General features: G+C 36.4%; 2 protein-coding genes across 2 annotated transcripts; one reads left to right on the plus strand and one right to left on the minus strand.

Annotated features, from left to right (window-relative positions):
* Positions 1–1,028: 1,028 nt before the first annotated feature.
* On the plus strand, positions 1,029–7,476 carry LOC140938533 (neuronal calcium sensor 1-like). Its single transcript, XM_073388016.1, has 8 exons — positions 1,029–1,179; positions 1,379–1,403; positions 1,494–1,542; positions 1,751–1,840; positions 3,678–3,756; positions 4,599–4,687; positions 5,783–5,860; positions 7,338–7,476. Exons 1-8 carry the CDS (start codon positions 1,116–1,118, stop codon positions 7,434–7,436), a joined length of 573 nt encoding a protein of 190 aa, XP_073244117.1. The 5' UTR covers positions 1,029–1,115; the 3' UTR covers positions 7,437–7,476.
* LOC140938534 (BLOC-1-related complex subunit 7-like) lies at positions 7,462–15,726 on the minus strand. Its single transcript, XM_073388017.1, has 6 exons — positions 15,564–15,726; positions 12,739–12,801; positions 11,754–11,797; positions 11,047–11,067; positions 10,453–10,500; positions 7,462–7,548 (listed from the first exon to the last, which is right to left on the minus strand). The coding sequence occupies exons 1-6, from the start codon at positions 15,693–15,695 to the stop codon at positions 7,545–7,547; spliced, it is 312 nt and encodes a 103-aa protein (XP_073244118.1). The 5' UTR covers positions 15,696–15,726; the 3' UTR covers positions 7,462–7,544.
* Positions 15,727–16,191: the final 465 nt, after the last annotated feature.

Genomic DNA, 16,191 nt, shown 5'->3' on the forward strand with positions numbered 1-16,191 from the left:
TATTTTTCCTTACAATCCACTATTCAAGGAATTACTAGCTGGACAATAATAGAGCAAAATAGCACTTTCCTGTTGGCTAAAGTATTTAAATTGAAAGTTTAATACTATTCTTCAACCAGGAAGTGATCTGATCCTTAGAAGTCTCCATTTTGTGGTCCTATATTTTTTCGGTAACACCGCAACTAAACGTTGAAAAACACAGTAAACCAAGGCTTGACCAATTGAGAATTTGTTAGCAGCTTTCTAGATCTGCCACCGGATTCGAATTTTCCAAGTATTTACCATTAAATTTCATGCTGTAGATAACATATCACAGCGGGAAGTTTCATTCCAATGGTAACGTATCATGTTACTTTGTTCACACAGTTTTGATGATTGCTGGAAGGAATGGCCGGTTAAAGAATTGTTCATACTTTTTTAAACCTGAAGACCACAGTAATAAAGCAACGACTATAACTGGCAGACTGACAAATAAATGAAAAATATGAAAAGGAGAATAAAATACGCATTTCATTAGTGTTGTGACCACGATTTTTGTAGTGTTGCAGGCTGGTGTTACAACTTCGAGTCGTTGCCGATCGCGCGTCTCGTCTATTTTCTTCGTACAAAATTGTCGGTATAAGCTTAGCCCGTAAGGTTACGATAATTCAAATTCACAACAACCTGAGGCCGAGGCAAAAAGTGCCTCCGATTCCTTTGATTTTTTTTACGAGTAAATAATTTAATATACAAAAAATGATCGGATTTTAATTGCCTTCAATTTGTATGACACATGATGAGATACATTTGATGCTAATCAACTGTGAACTGTGGAAAAAGATACATGAAAGCGGCCAACCAGGTTAAAATTCTCACAGCTTTAAAAGTAACAAGAAGGGCTTCAAAAGATGCAGCGTATTTTTATGATCAACGATTTAATTTTTTTAAAAAATAACTTCAAATGAACAAATAATTTTCACACAATACTGTATAGACTAGTAACGCATTCACCATGGAAACGATAATCTGGTCACGCATAAATTAAATGACATTACTCAACTCGACATTTCTCAGCTAAGGCTGAGAATGTTTGATCGGCTGGAACGAAGTTTTGATTATTCCTTCCTTTGAGTGAAATGGGGCAGAAAAATTCCAAACTAAAACCAGAACTGGTCCGAGAGCTTGTTCATAAGACATACTGTAAGTCTTTCTTATTTATCTACTCTGAGCGAATGGATATAACGAATCCTCGCTGACAGACATCAGATCGTCAAACAGCTTTCTTAAGATTTCTCTAGGCTCAATAATTTGCATTACTTCGACCTTGTGCGCTGAATTGTAATATTACTAAGTGTCCTTATTAACTCGATTATTCCTCCCCATTTCGTTTTTTCCTTAGTCAATGAGAAGGAACTCCAGCAATGGTGAGTTTTAAGCATGCAGATGGTTCTAATTAAATTCATGAGCTGCTGGCAAAAGTGCTTACGGATTTGTGATTCGATTGTCTCCCTCAGGTACAAAGGATTCCTAAAAGACTGCCCATCAGGAAACCTTAATGAATTAGTAAGTAAAATTCACAGCACGTTTAAATGTCTTGGCAAAAATATTTCAGTATTGAAATTAACATGTTTTTCTTTCTACATGTACATGTCAATGGATCTAGACGGAATCTGCCAATTAACAATTATATCGACTAGAGTACAATTAAATTAAGCCTTGCGGCTATTCTAATATATGGATGTTATTCTTTCTTTCCTTTTTTTCGCAATAGGAGTTTCAGAAAATATACAAACAGTTCTTTCCCTATGGTGACCCTTCAAAGTTCGCTTCTTTTGTCTTTAACGTGTTTGATGAAAATAAGGCAAGTACGTACTGTATAAAGCTAAAATATAACTTGTGTACTGTATATAATTCGTGGCAGTGTATTTGATTACGCTCAAAATAGCGACTTTTAAAGAGAGAATTTAGCGTTAAAATGTCGCAAAAGAAGAGCGTTAAAAGCCATGGTTGTCATTAAGTAGACACGATCATCGCTGGCAAGCGATGGTCTAGATTGGCAGACTTAAGCAGCTTTTATTAAAGGAAATAATTCGCGGAAAAACCGCCCGCTATTATCAAAATGTGACTGAAATTAAGCAGAAAAATTTCTCAAACAGCCCGCAACACGCAGACTTCAATGGATAATCGCTAGTAAATTAATTATGCTACATGTTAGTTCGAATGTATAAATTTTACTCCGCAGACCGACGCGATTAAAAATTCTTTTCCGTGATGTTCTCGTCGTCTGCACCTACCTTGTCTCATATTACAAAGGTTGTAGTTTATTCGAACTACAGTTTTTCTGCCTCTAAAAAGGTATCTAATCCAAGATTTTTACTTGCGGAAAATGACATGTTTATAACTGGCATATGGACTTATAAATGCCAGATTATTTGAGTTCGTGGAAATATAATTTCGAAGGAGAGATTAAATTAATTGACTCTCAGTCTAATATATAAAAAAACGTTACAAATTTCTCGTCAGATATTATGGAATGGTTATTCTGGTGTGCCAAGAATCTACATCATGTACATGGTCTGATCAGCTTCAGAATTAATTAATACGACAGTGAAACAATGTCGCGGTGACAAAATAATATTTTTTAATTAAGTTATGTCTAAATTTCAAGAACACTAGTCTTATATTTCTAATTTCCTTTCGATTTTCGTGTCAATATGAACGTGCTTTTAGACGGCAGTATAAAATCACCGGACATTTATAGACCTTCAAACGGGAATCAGACATAGAATGAAACGTGTGAAGCAACCAAACAAATTTTATGATATGATTATTGCCCTGTACTATGAAAAAAATTAAAGTTAAATTTAATTTAATGCATTCTTTTTAACAAAAAGTAAAATGAGGTACTGCATTTTTAAGAACAGTTATCACTCTAAGAAATAAATTATTGGACATGACTTTTTGTAGGGGTAATATTAAAATATTAGCTTTATTTCTAACATAAATAGGACGGAATTGGCCAACTACATTATGTGGAATTTAATTTTTTTTTTTTTTTGACAGATTGTGAACTTAAAACACATGTATGGACATGGGTGTGGTGTGGGATCAAAGAAATGCCCCTTGTAAAATGGTTTTAGGAATGGTTATATCCTGAGGAGAAGTTACTCAAAAAAGTTTTATAATGGAGCCTCCACCCCAAGGTCCAACCCGTCATGTTACCCTGTTATATATCGCTTTTGACAGAAAAAGGTACCCTTTCCACATACCTGTCTATTTTGAAAAATGGTACCCCTTTCACATACCTAGTTTAGAATTTTGCATCCTTTTCAACTGATGTAAATGTACTGCCCTTAATCTAAATATGAATAAATCTTAAAACCAGAACGTTTTCTCAACTTTTTCACCGCCATAAAATGCAACTGTTAGCAGTTTCCGGCCTTTTTATGGACTGAAATGACAGATTTCCCTACCCCTTCATATATGAAAAAGGTATGGGCCATTACATTGAGTACCCCTCCCCCGTGGGGGGTTATACACAGCAACCTTTTCAGAAACCTTGACCATCGGGTATGTTGTACACACATCTAGATTATTTTGCTTGCCCTGGTCAGGATTGCAGCCATTTATAACTCACTGTTAACATTTTAAAACAACAGTCAGTAAGAAGTTATTGATCTCTGTGACTTTGTGTACAGGATGGGACCATTGAATTCAAAGAGTTTATCTGTGCTTTATCAGTAACTTCGAGAGGGAGTATTGATGAAAAGCTGAAATGTAAGTAATACAAAAACTGGGCATCAGTCATTTATTTCACTCTAAAATTTAATTTATAATTTATCCTGAGCAAGATGGGAAGTCAGTATATCCCTGTCAGGGTGATCAGTCACTCAACAAGTGACATCATGGCCTTGAAACAAAAAAGACTACAGGTGTATTGAATCTGCGACAGAGACAATCACAAATACAACATCACGTAGCAAGGTACCTCAGGGGTACTCCACAAAAAATTTAAATTGGGACGCTCCACCCCGGGGGTGGGGGGGGGGTACTTCCTTATAAGAGGCTAGTGGAGATGTGCCACTGGATTGGGTCACATTTTCATGACTGAATTGACTATAATGGGGTCGCATTTTCATTAGAGTTACTAGAATGGGGTTACACATTTTCGGATTTTTGGGGGTAAGACAGTTCTTCATATTTACAGTTAGCAAGCGTACCAGAAGGTTTGTTGTGTTAATAAAAAGTAAAGTGTTCTTCATTCAATCTAAAAAATGGGTCATCTCATAAAAATTGAAGGTGACCGAGTTGGGATCGCGAAAATTACATATTTGCCCAAGTGACTAAGATGGGATCTATAATTGGCCACAAAATCGACTATAATGGGGTAGGGGCTCTGAGAGGCCAGCGTCACATACCCAGCAAAAATTAACCCAAGTACCTGCCCCCCCTCCCGGGTTCCGCCCCAAGGACCAACGCCTTACCCTTTTATATACACCCCCCCCCCCCCCCCCACAACCCGGGAAACAAACATTATAATATTATATTAACTAAATCATTAACATACCTGATAGTATTGAGTAACAGTACATACATCTATATCTATCAATTTCCTGCAGGGGCGTTTAAACTGTATGACCTGGATGATGATGGCTACATAACAAAGGCAGAAATGCTTCATATAGTTGATTCCATTTACAAGATGGTTGTATGTTATATTTAACTTGTTTTTTAATGTTCCTTCCACTAAGAGAGAGTAGAAAGTTTGGCTACACATACATCATACCCTTAAACACAGGGGCAAATCCAGGATATTTTTTATTGGGGGGGGTCCAAACTTTGGTTCAGAAAGGACTGTTGAATGTGTTGGTGGCGAAGTGCTTCTCCTCCACACCCTCCACACCATAGAAAGAGGTTATAAGCCAAGTTGTCGCCATAATTGTTGACCAGCTGAGAAAGCAGAGATCAAGACCACGTGTTTCACAATCTGTGAATGCCAACTTGCCGTTGGCGTGGGAAATACTGCTTTGCGAGAGCAGAGGCAAACAGATCATAGAAGGGTACCCAAAAACAATTACATTTTTTAATATCCCTGCAATTAAGTTTAGTACCAAAATGCAATGCGCTTTTCATCAGCAAATATCAGCCAGTTAAAAAGTGATATACAATCCTGTTGATGTAAAATTTTCAGTCTCAAACAAGCGTTAGGTCTAATAGGAGGGTCTGGACCCCCCTGGACACTCCCCCTGGATCCGCCACTGAAACATATCAGTAGAAGCCAGAGCAGTAAGGCACAACCTGCCAAGAAACTCTGGCGACTCAAGTTAAAGGCCTCATTTACATGCAATCTTTCCAATCAGATAACTCACCAAACAGTATTTTTCTGCTGACATATATAATACTTAAAAACAACTAGATGTTTTTTTAATTAATTGCCTCCCGGCTGGCAAAGTTTTTTGCCCTAGCCAATTAAGGAAACATTAACTCCAAAACATCTCAAGTAAGCAGCCACCAACCTACTTGACTTCAAATTTTGAACTGATTAGTTAGTAAATGTACCTGCCTGGAGGTTGCTTGCTCATGTACCACTAGATTGAGATCAACCTTTAGAGCCTTTTAAAACTGTGAACACTGGCAGCTTAGTTCACTCTAGATATTTCTCAGAATAGACCACTGATAAAATTAAAACAATAACTGGTGAAACAACATGAATTTTAAGAATAATGATATCACAGGAAGTACTGGTTTTTAAAAGTTGTCCAGTATTTAACTGTAATATTTAATATTATTATTTTCATCAAAGGCCAGTATGGTTAAATTGCCAGAGGATGAGGACACACCCGAGAAGAGAGTCAACCGAATATTTAGTCAAATGGACACTGTAAGCCACTATACTTACTGCACCTTTCCCTTTAATGATGTCAAACTGAGGGCTATTAATGAATTACACAATAACAGACAGTACTGGCACTCAAACATTTGTTATTATCCAATAATTAGACACCAACAACAACAAGAACAACAAAAAGCAGAAATATCTATGGCAAAGCTAGCCCAATATTTATTGGCAGAAATCTTGCCTGAGAAGTAGGATGTCAACAATTATACTTATTATATTCCTAGACTTTCACTCAACTAAACGTGGACTGCCATTGGTTGATTCTTGGTCACGTGGCCTTGACTAAAATCAAATGTATCCCGATCGTGATACACTAAGCAATGTACCCCACTCGGGCTACATTACGGCTCGTGATCAAAGCATGGTGGAAAGTGGCGTGACAAAAGGCGGGAAAAATACTGCCAGGTCCTGCCAGTTTTCTTTTTCGTGAATGAACACAACAACACAAACACGAAGCCTCAAGCTAAAAAGCAACGATTTTTAAAGTTATCCAAGAAGTTACCAGAAGAGAAACAGCAGCTAGTGGAGGAAAATGATGCAGATAATATAAGGAAGGTACTTTGTAAATCATTCATTCAGTGGTTTTGAGAATTAAATTTGTGTTGCTATAAGTACCAAGTCGACTGTTTTGGTTCGCTCCGGTTATTCTCTTGATGCTGTTGAAGTGAAAGTCTAGAAGTATAATTGTTTTCCCTCGATGTTTCCCTCGACCTCGTCTCGGGAAACATCAGGACTCTCGGGAAAACAAAACTAACTGTTTCCCTCGGGATCTGACATTAAGTGTATAATACCACTGGATCTTCAAATTGATTATTTTTATAATCACTGATCGAGGAAAAATAAGATACTTCCTTTGCCTCACAAACAGCTTGAAGTACACATAGCTCAGACGACCACATAGAAATAAAAGTTCTGTCTTCAATAGCAGCCTAATTTGGTGTCCTCAATGACAAGACAAAAAGGCGAAGTTCAAGTTTTGATGCCTGATTGATTCACAAAATCAGCTGTTATTAAACAACACAAAACACATTGTTGATTCACTTGAGCAGGTCTTTTTTTGGTCTTCCATACATTCCCTGTTCAAAAACTTGTTTGGAGCTTGTACTGAGTTAATTTTCCTGCAGGGAATGGGTCTCATACATGTAGATCCCTGCAGCGGAGGAATGGTCCATAGTTTTTATGTCCATGAAGAGGGATGATGTCAACGGGGTTATTTGCTTCCATGGCTTAAGTTTATCTTGCTTGGTTTCAAAAGCAGTTGAAAGTGCCAAAAAGTATGTTACTAGAGGTGACCAACAGTGATCTCAGTTTTCTGTTGTGGAAAAAGGGACTGAGGCATTGATGACAGTTGCCAGCTCAGCTGCTGTCTGTGATAAAGGTTTTATCCCTGTTTGACCTGCCAGTATCAGAAATTTTACAATGTTTTTTTCTTTAAGAGGCCAGCTTTTTTCCATTTTAGAATGAAGATGGCAAGTTGTCAGAGGAAGAGTTCCGTGAAGGTTCAAAGTCAGATCCATCCATTGTACAAGCATTGTCACTTTATGATGGACTAGTATAATGTAATATTATGAACTGCTTGAAGAACTACAATCCTGCCATCAGCAACACAGGGGATGATGCATTCAAAAGCTGGGCCAGCGGGTTTCATCATCACATTCTTCCCTTCTTATCTGAACAAAAGCAAAATTCCAGTTGATGCATTATAAACACAAGTAATTGCACAACTTGATCAAAATGATTTTTGTGGAAAACTGTTTGCATACATGTACATTGTATGTTTAAACAGTATCATAAAATGGACTTATAGAGCAATGCAAAAATTTAAGAGCTTAATTAATTAATTAATAATCATCATCATCATCATCATCATTAAGATGTACACTGTAGGTTACCTAGACTATGAGCAGTCTCTCTTTTTTCTTGGTCAGTCAAGCAAAACGCCCGAGACATGCAAATGACCACGCGTGTTAATTTTTCGTTAATGTGAAAAACGATTACAAGAAGGAATAATCTATCTTTTCTGTTAATATCTTCTACAATATTATTATTTATTTGAAATATACACTTTCATACTGGCATACAGTCACTATGCCCTTGCCTTTCTTTTGCGTAAAGCTTTTTTATGATATTAATTATCAAACAAATGAAAATACAATATTAAACCACAACACAGACATTCAGTGGCTAATATTATTGTCTGCTTAAAGAAGTACAATCAAATCCCCCATGCATTAAGAAGGTTTTAATTCTATTTATTTTGTTAAACATGTCTTATTTATCTACAAAGGAAAGACCCAGGTTTCTGTATTTTGGTGTCGAATTAGCATGGTGGGGTTATGTTTACCTATAACTGTAATTCCATTTACACCAAAATGTAGTACAACAGTCAGGTAAATAACGAAATTAAAGTTGCCTCAAGGATAATACACTTGTGATTATAACTACAGTCATCTCTGTCAAAGGTAGTCTGTGATTAAGCCCAGCAGCCTCTCGAGACTCTGCTGCTGGGGACACACAGCATATCTCGACAGAGAGGTCTGAGTTTTGACCTGGACAATCCAATACTGACCGAGTACATGTATGGTAAATCAGTGTTTACATAATTTTAAACCTGATAATTAATTGGGGATCTTTAGCTTTGACAATGTGACTGTTATTTCCTGAATAATATGATCTACAGTAGCCTCTTACCTACTACAGTCTGTATACAGCCAGCAGTAAGCAACAAGTGGAGAGCTGTTTGGGATGCTTAAAATCACACAGTCTACTTACATCTAAAGGTTACTATTGTAACTGATAAATGCAATAATAAAACAGCCCTGCATAGTTGAGTTGATTAGAATGTGTACAGGTACCGTAACACAGATCTCTACCAGAATGTCTCATTTCCTACCCTCTAATAGATTAAGGATCAATGATGTCATAAAATGTTCATACCACAGCAACATTATAACAGAAGTGTGAAAATTGTGGTCAATTCGTTTTTTCTCTTTACAACAGTTATTAAAATTTTAACACTGAATCAAGAAAGCTTCAAGAAAAATAAACAATGGCTCTTAACCAACAAATGTGAGAGAACTGTCACAATTCTTGTTTAAAATGGTTAGTACGGTGCCTGTACGCATAGCTAGACTATCAAGGAGTATTAACTGGAAAGCCTACACAGGAGTATTTAACTCAACAACAGATTGTTGTAATATATTTTATTAGAAAAAATTATTGAAACTGTTAATATAATTCAGTGGTAAACGTTTTTCAATGTCTATCATTGAGGAATTTTTTCAATTTATTATTATAATAGGTTATACAAAAATAAAAAATTTGCCAGTTCATTTCTATGTTTTTTTGTTGTTGTTGTTTTTTGTTGTTGTTGCTTTTTTGGTTTTGTTTTATTTTATTTTGTTTTCTTCTCAAGTGTTATTGTAATACCTTTTTCACCCACGTTCTTAACTTTAATGTTAAAAGATGCCATATCATACCAATTAAGGATTATGTTTCAATCTTTGGTCAAAGTTTACATTTGCAAATCAAAATCAAGCGAAGAAGCGTTTCTCTTCCCAAATTTTGTAATAATTATTAATAAAATCAAACTCAGATACCAAACAGAATTCAGACCATAAAAAAGCAAGAAAAATACCTCTGCTGTGTTTTCTGTACCTTCAACAAAAATAGTCAAGTGTTAAGATTTATTTCAGCTTGGGTCTTGACAAACTGCGAGCCAGCGAGCCATGCAAGTCACGCAAGGCATCGGTAAAAAAAAAGGAAACACAAGTAAAAACTGCCAATTTATAGATGAGGAGTCGAGCACTCATTATACTGATTAGGGTTAAGCACTCATTGTACAGATTAGGGTTAAGCTTTCATTTTACGGATTAGGGTTAAGCACTCATTTTTGGGCTAGGGTTAAGCGCTGTTTAGGGTTAAACGCTTATTTACAACGGTTAGCCTTCAGTTAATGTTTTCCGTATTACTGTTTTTGATTTTTATGGTGTTTTTTCAATGATTCTTCAATGGACTGCATGACTCGCTGGCTCACATTAATTTTATACACACTCTTTCAGCTTCAAGCTTTATGTAATCATGCACCCTCCTTCTCTTGCATTTTTGTTATCACTTCAATATTAACATCTTACAATAAGCACTATGAATTTTAAAAATATGTATGGTTAGTTTTAATAGAGCATGAAAGGGGGGCACGCAAAGTGTTCTGACTGCCACATGTACATGTAATTTAAAATAATATTACATCATTGCTTTATGAAACTATAAACCAAAGTAATACATACAATACATGTATGTTATGTCATTTTCATGTTGTTAGAGGATCTGGTTTCAACCATATTTTTTCGACAGTTTGGTGCAGCACTTGAATGTACATTGTTCAATTGTGAGCTTATGGAAAACCAAGGTTTCCACAGCTCTTCTTTTCTCCATTTGTGCTTGTTTCTCAGACCTCCTTTTATGACCAGGGAAACCAGTTGTGGCATCACGAAAAATGTCAGGTGTTTATTCAGGCTAGTAGATACTGTACAATGTGAAAAATGATGCCAGGAAAAATAAGAACACCAACTAACCTGTGTGGTGGCTCAAGTTGTTCACTAATTCTGTTGACTGTCTGTAAACTGAAGAAAAAGCAGCTGGAGTTGAACAGAATAATACAACAGTAAAAGAAATTAACTGGATGTGTTCAAAATTCTTATACATGTACTTTAAAAACCTTTTTACATATTTATTTTTTGTATTTGAAAAATGTATATGTAAATTAAAAATCTGAGGTTTTTAAAATATAAGAACTTTACAAGACATCCAGTAAATTCAGAGAACTGTAGCATAACATTTTTTGAAAACATCCACGAAATATACAGCTATGTTTTTATCAGATTTAAAGCATGCATTGAAATCCAATTTTTGTCTTGTCTTTGTTTCCTTAGCTTTTAACAAAAGTTGAGTTTGCCAGGAAGTGTAAGCAATATTTTTCAACTGTGGGTATTCACAGACACTGGGAAAGAGGCCTATTCAAAGAAAAAAGATAGTAATAAAATTAACCAATTTATATTTCAGTTGAAAAAAATCATGATTTTAACAAATTTACATTAACTATAATTGTACCATATTCTTATTAATTCTATAATAATTATTTAATTTCTGTAGGAACAGATTGGTCATACCTATGTTGAATGTCCCCAAACCTTAAAATAAAAAAAAACACTTCCATTAACCTGGATGATCAAGCACATTCACAGAATGGTTTTCAATAGATCTCAAAGTAGATTCATCATGCCACCATCAAGCTCAAAAAGTGGAAAATCAATGAGCAGCAACACCAGTTATGGTATATTACATCTGATTTTCTAAGTTTTTTTCAGCAAAGAACAAAGATAAACAACGCAAACAAAAAGATGATTACAAAACGTCTTTCAAATGAATTATCCCTGTAAGTGAACTTCTTGCTCGGTAAAAAAAAATACTGACTGAGCTAGAGCAGGTTAACTAAAGGACAGTTTAATTGTGTAAAACAAAAGACCTTGTTAATGGTCATAGACCTATTTGGCTAACTGGTTAAGATTCTTTGTGTATTGTATTTGCATTATAATGTGGCATTCACATTTAAATGATGTGGAAATTCCTGAAACAAAACGTTTTACTCCCAAAGGGTTTGAATTGGGTACAACATTGAGTTAGCCGAATAGGTCTATTATCATGGGTAAACTGAAGTTAGTTGTGCGTATATCTCTTCATACAACAAAATACACAATCACATTAATTTTTTTGCATACATGTACATGTTTCCTTCTTTAAGTGAAAACATTCAAATAACATGCTCAATGAAAGTAATAAGTTATAATGTTAATATTAAACAGAGTATTTGTCTTACTGTTTTTGCATGTCTGTGATGACCTTTTCACAGTGTTTCAGTTGCTAAAAAAGAAAATATTATTCTGTCAACATTTACCTATGCATCTTTTAATAATAACGACTGTATCAGTATGTCAGCCTCCTTGACAATGAATTACTGTCCCTCAAGTATCCATTTAACACATTTTTGACATTCAACCTTCATTCAAAAATTTCTAGTCTTGCAATAGGGATTCCATCACACAAGATGTCTAGCTAAATAAAATAAAATTAAGTTAACAATAATGATAGCAATGACAAAATCTCGTAAAAGATAAAATGAATAAAAATATCAAAGTATTAATTATTGTACAATATTTAAATTCATGATTGACTAAAATGCTCAAATAAAACTTCTTTCAATCAATCGCAGACTTATTGTTAACAATTTCACTCGGTAACACATTCCAGTCCTTGACAGTTCTACAAAAATAAAGATTCTTATAAGTCTCAGTATTTGGCAGCAGTTCAATAAACTTGTTCTGACTAGAGTTCCTTAAAATGTCTTCTGCACTCCATAACATAGTCTGGAAAAGCCAGGCCGCAATCACCATGAATTGCTTTATGGAATAAGGTTAACCACAAGATTGTTCTTCATGCCTTCAGCGGTATCCAGTTTAACTCTTTCAAGCGTAGGTTGGTAACTGTTCCTGGCATATAACCACAAAAGAGGTACTCCCAATTTCAAATGCTGGGAATGGGGCAAATGGGGGCAAAAAAAATAAATAAATAAAAAACCAAAGCAAAGGTTAAAAGTCAATTAAGTCCCCAGGGCTTCTAACAAAACCGAAAAAATCCCTGGACCAAAAGTTAACCCCAAAAGTTAACCCCCAAACCCCTTACTTAAATGCTTTAACAAGCAACTGGTCATTCGATCTCTTAATTATGTACATGTATGTTGATTGTGGTATTTATATTTATTTATCTTCTCACAGATGTTTAAAACATAATTTATGTAAGAATACCTCTTGTGAATTCATAAGTGCTCCTTCTTGACTTACAAACTGTTTTATAGTCTGAGTCAGGATCTACAGTAAATTTTAAAGCAAACATTGTCGAGGTTAAATGAAGCAATAATCTGTTCAAGTTGTCCAGAGATGTCACTCACAGTAGATTTCAAGTTTCCATGTAAACACAACAAGTAGGTGGGGAATAAAACAGCTAGGGATTTCATTTGGTTCTATTTTTCTTCTACATGATTGTATTTTCCTATGAAAGTAGCTGGGGCCACATTCATAGTCGCCGGGGGAAATCCCCCAGTCTTCCACCTCTTAATGACAGCCCTGTTGTCCTTCAGCAGCATAATGTAATTAAAACATTAAAATGTTCAAATGAGGCCTCAAACTACTGTCTGTTTTAAAAAATATAAAATTCAAGCCTTCGGTGATCAACAGCATGATCAGGTGATGATGCTGTCGATAGGCAAAAGCTTGGACAGCAGTTTAGGCCTCATTTGAACATTTTTAATCTATTAACTACATGTAAATGAAGCAGCTTTAGGCACTGGCAGGGAAATGTTAAAAAGTCTATCCATCACAGAATCTTGGCTTGAGATAAATTACAAAGTTGATCAGTTTGCAATAATGTATAAATGAACACATTATCATAAAATCCTTTTAAATGGCTTCATTTAAGAGGGCCTGTATAGAACCCGACCCATTCAGCAAGTCAGAATAAGTTACAAGTTTATGTAACTTGCCCAGCAAGAAAAACTACCAGTCCTGGATGGCATGCAGGACTTAAATCAAGCTTTGTTGAGTTAAGCCACCCAACATTTTGTCATTTATTATAGCATCAAAGGAATGTCAAGTTGGTCACCTGTATCAGGGGCGGATCTAGGGGGAGGGTGCAAGGGGTGTGCACCCCCCCCCCCCCCTGAGCTGACCTGCGGTTTTTTAATACAACTGGTATTCTGCAAAAAACAACTATATGTCCTAAAAAAAATCCTGTATCCGCCCCTGTCCATCTTAGGTCACAAAATGGTTGTAAGTGTTTTACACTTATACATGTACATAAAAAAACAAAATTATAGGGAAAGTACAAATTAACAACTCAGACCCCCTCAAATCTGGAAATCTCAGACCTTGAAAGAGTTTTCTAGACACTACAAAGTACCAGGGTACTGTACAGTGTATTTACAACTCCCAAAGACTACTTTGTCCTGAGTGATAGTTTCATTTATTTTGCTGGTAGAGGCAGAAGGGCCACGAGGCTTGGGATGGGTTACTTATGGGTGACAAATGCTTATGTCGCTTAACTCAACTGTCTGAAATTTATATACAATCTTATTCAAGCTTAATTTATATCTGCCCACGCTGAGGCAAGAAGGATAAACCAAACAGCTGTAATATACAGTGTAACCAGGCCAGAGGAGAGGACAGATATGTCACGTACAAATGATGTTGTTATTAAGGATTAGTGAAGAGGCTGGATAATGCTACTTTAAAACAGCTGTTAACACATTTTGGAAGAGCTAGCTGTAACTCCCTAGAACAGTCAAACCTCTCATAGCTAGACAATGTTTCCTATGCCTGAAACAAAGTTACTTTTTTTACGAGCAACAAGTACAATACAGTTTAAAAATTGTCACTTCTTAATCACAAATCACTTATATTCAGTTTTAACGGAAAAAAACCTGGGAAAAATTCGAAACATAGGGTGCACATACGTGCTTACACTCTAGTTCAGACTGTACAATGTTTACAATTTACAATCAATCGATTCCATTCAAAAGCTTCTCCACGAAGTCTTGAATGCTTGATTACTTCTGTGTTTTGAGCCTCAGGTCAACAAGAGTACAGATCAGCCGCAAAGGACAACTCTTTGCAATCCTGATAGTCAGTTAACTTCTCTTTTTTTTTTTACACTGTTACTACGATGTATTTGTCAGCACTCTGGGTGAGCGCTATTAGGAATTGAACTTTTGTGACATTCTAGTCATGGTTTTCTTATCATACATGATCGTGCCGTGTGGTCGCTTCCCAGAAACTTAAACAAAGGAATGAGTCAAATTTCTGGCCTTAAAAGTGGTCGCAGTAGCTTACGAAAAAGCTTTTTAAACTGTGTTTGAGTGAGAAACAAAACGGTTATTTGCAAAGTGGTTGAGGGATGGTCGCTTACAAGAAGTGGTAGATGTAATTTATCTGGAAACCGGTCATTTCGTCTACAAGTCGTTTCCCCTACACTCAGGTCGATTCGCCTACACGATCTAAGTCGTTTTGCCTGCAATGAAGTTTCAAGTTTTACAGTCTCGTATGAAGGACTACATATAATATAACAGTGTACAAATGACAGTAAAGCTTACCGGTGTCTAATCATTATCATGTGAAGTAAAATAACCGTACCAGTGTTATGTCATGTCTGCTTTTGATGCATTGCACTTAGGAAAACAATGAAGAAAGATCGGTTGATGAACGTCTGAACTAGGTAAAAGGTAAAATTAAACTTGTTTTAGTTTAATACTTACCGAACTTCAAGCGCAACTGTGTTGGCGAAACGACTTAGATCGTGTAGGTGAATCGACCTGACTGTAGGCGAAACGACCAACATTCATTTATCTTTATCTAACTACGTTAATCAACTCAGTTTTAGCTTATTTTAATACGTTTTCCAATAAGCGACCACCTCTCGTAAGCGACCACTTTTCTGCGCACCAAGGGTGGTCGCTTACGAGAGAATTGACTGTATTTAATAAGCTATTACCCGAGGATTGGTAAACTGCAGCCTCCCTTAGCTTTCCGGGCTCCCTCTACGATTACAAACAGAATGACGAAATATTTTAATAGTTTACCTCATGGGAACGCGAGCTTTTTAACAGCTGCTGAGCTAACTTTCCTGTTTCCGTAACATTCACTTGAACCTTTTCCATCAAACGCTCCCTAAACTCGCTATTTGAACGCACACGACTCGAAGGATCCGCCATCTTGGATTGTTGGTTTCCAGGGCTCCCTCTTGCGTTGCCTGGCAATCGTCGGGGAGGGGAGGGGGGAGCGATAGCGATCGGTCTAGCCTTGCCCCGGTTGTTCAAAAGATGGATAGTGCAATCCGATGGATAAATCTCTATCGAGTGGATAACGCAATTGGTTTCCCAAGTACTTATCCGCTGGGTGGATAGCGCTATTCAGCTTTGACAACTGGGGCCAGGCTTCACTGTCCCTTAGAGAAAGAGTGGGAGTATTGGGAGAAAACAACCACAATTGCGGGCGACAAGAGGAGCCCGCAATCATAATCTCCAGATTGTTATTACGCATTCGTCGCATGTATGTAGCCAGCTTTCGTTTGGGCTTCCACTAAGAATAAATGGAATGCATAGAACGCAATTTGGTCACCCATGTCGTGACCATCTGTAACATAAAACTAAGGTAAAGCACAGCGTTGGAGCAAAAGCGTTTTGACCTTCGATCGTTATCGCCTGCATT

This window comes from Porites lutea, chromosome 5 (genome assembly GCF_958299795.1).
Source record: "Porites lutea chromosome 5, jaPorLute2.1, whole genome shotgun sequence".
Lineage (NCBI taxonomy): Eukaryota > Metazoa > Cnidaria > Anthozoa > Scleractinia > Poritidae > Porites > Porites lutea.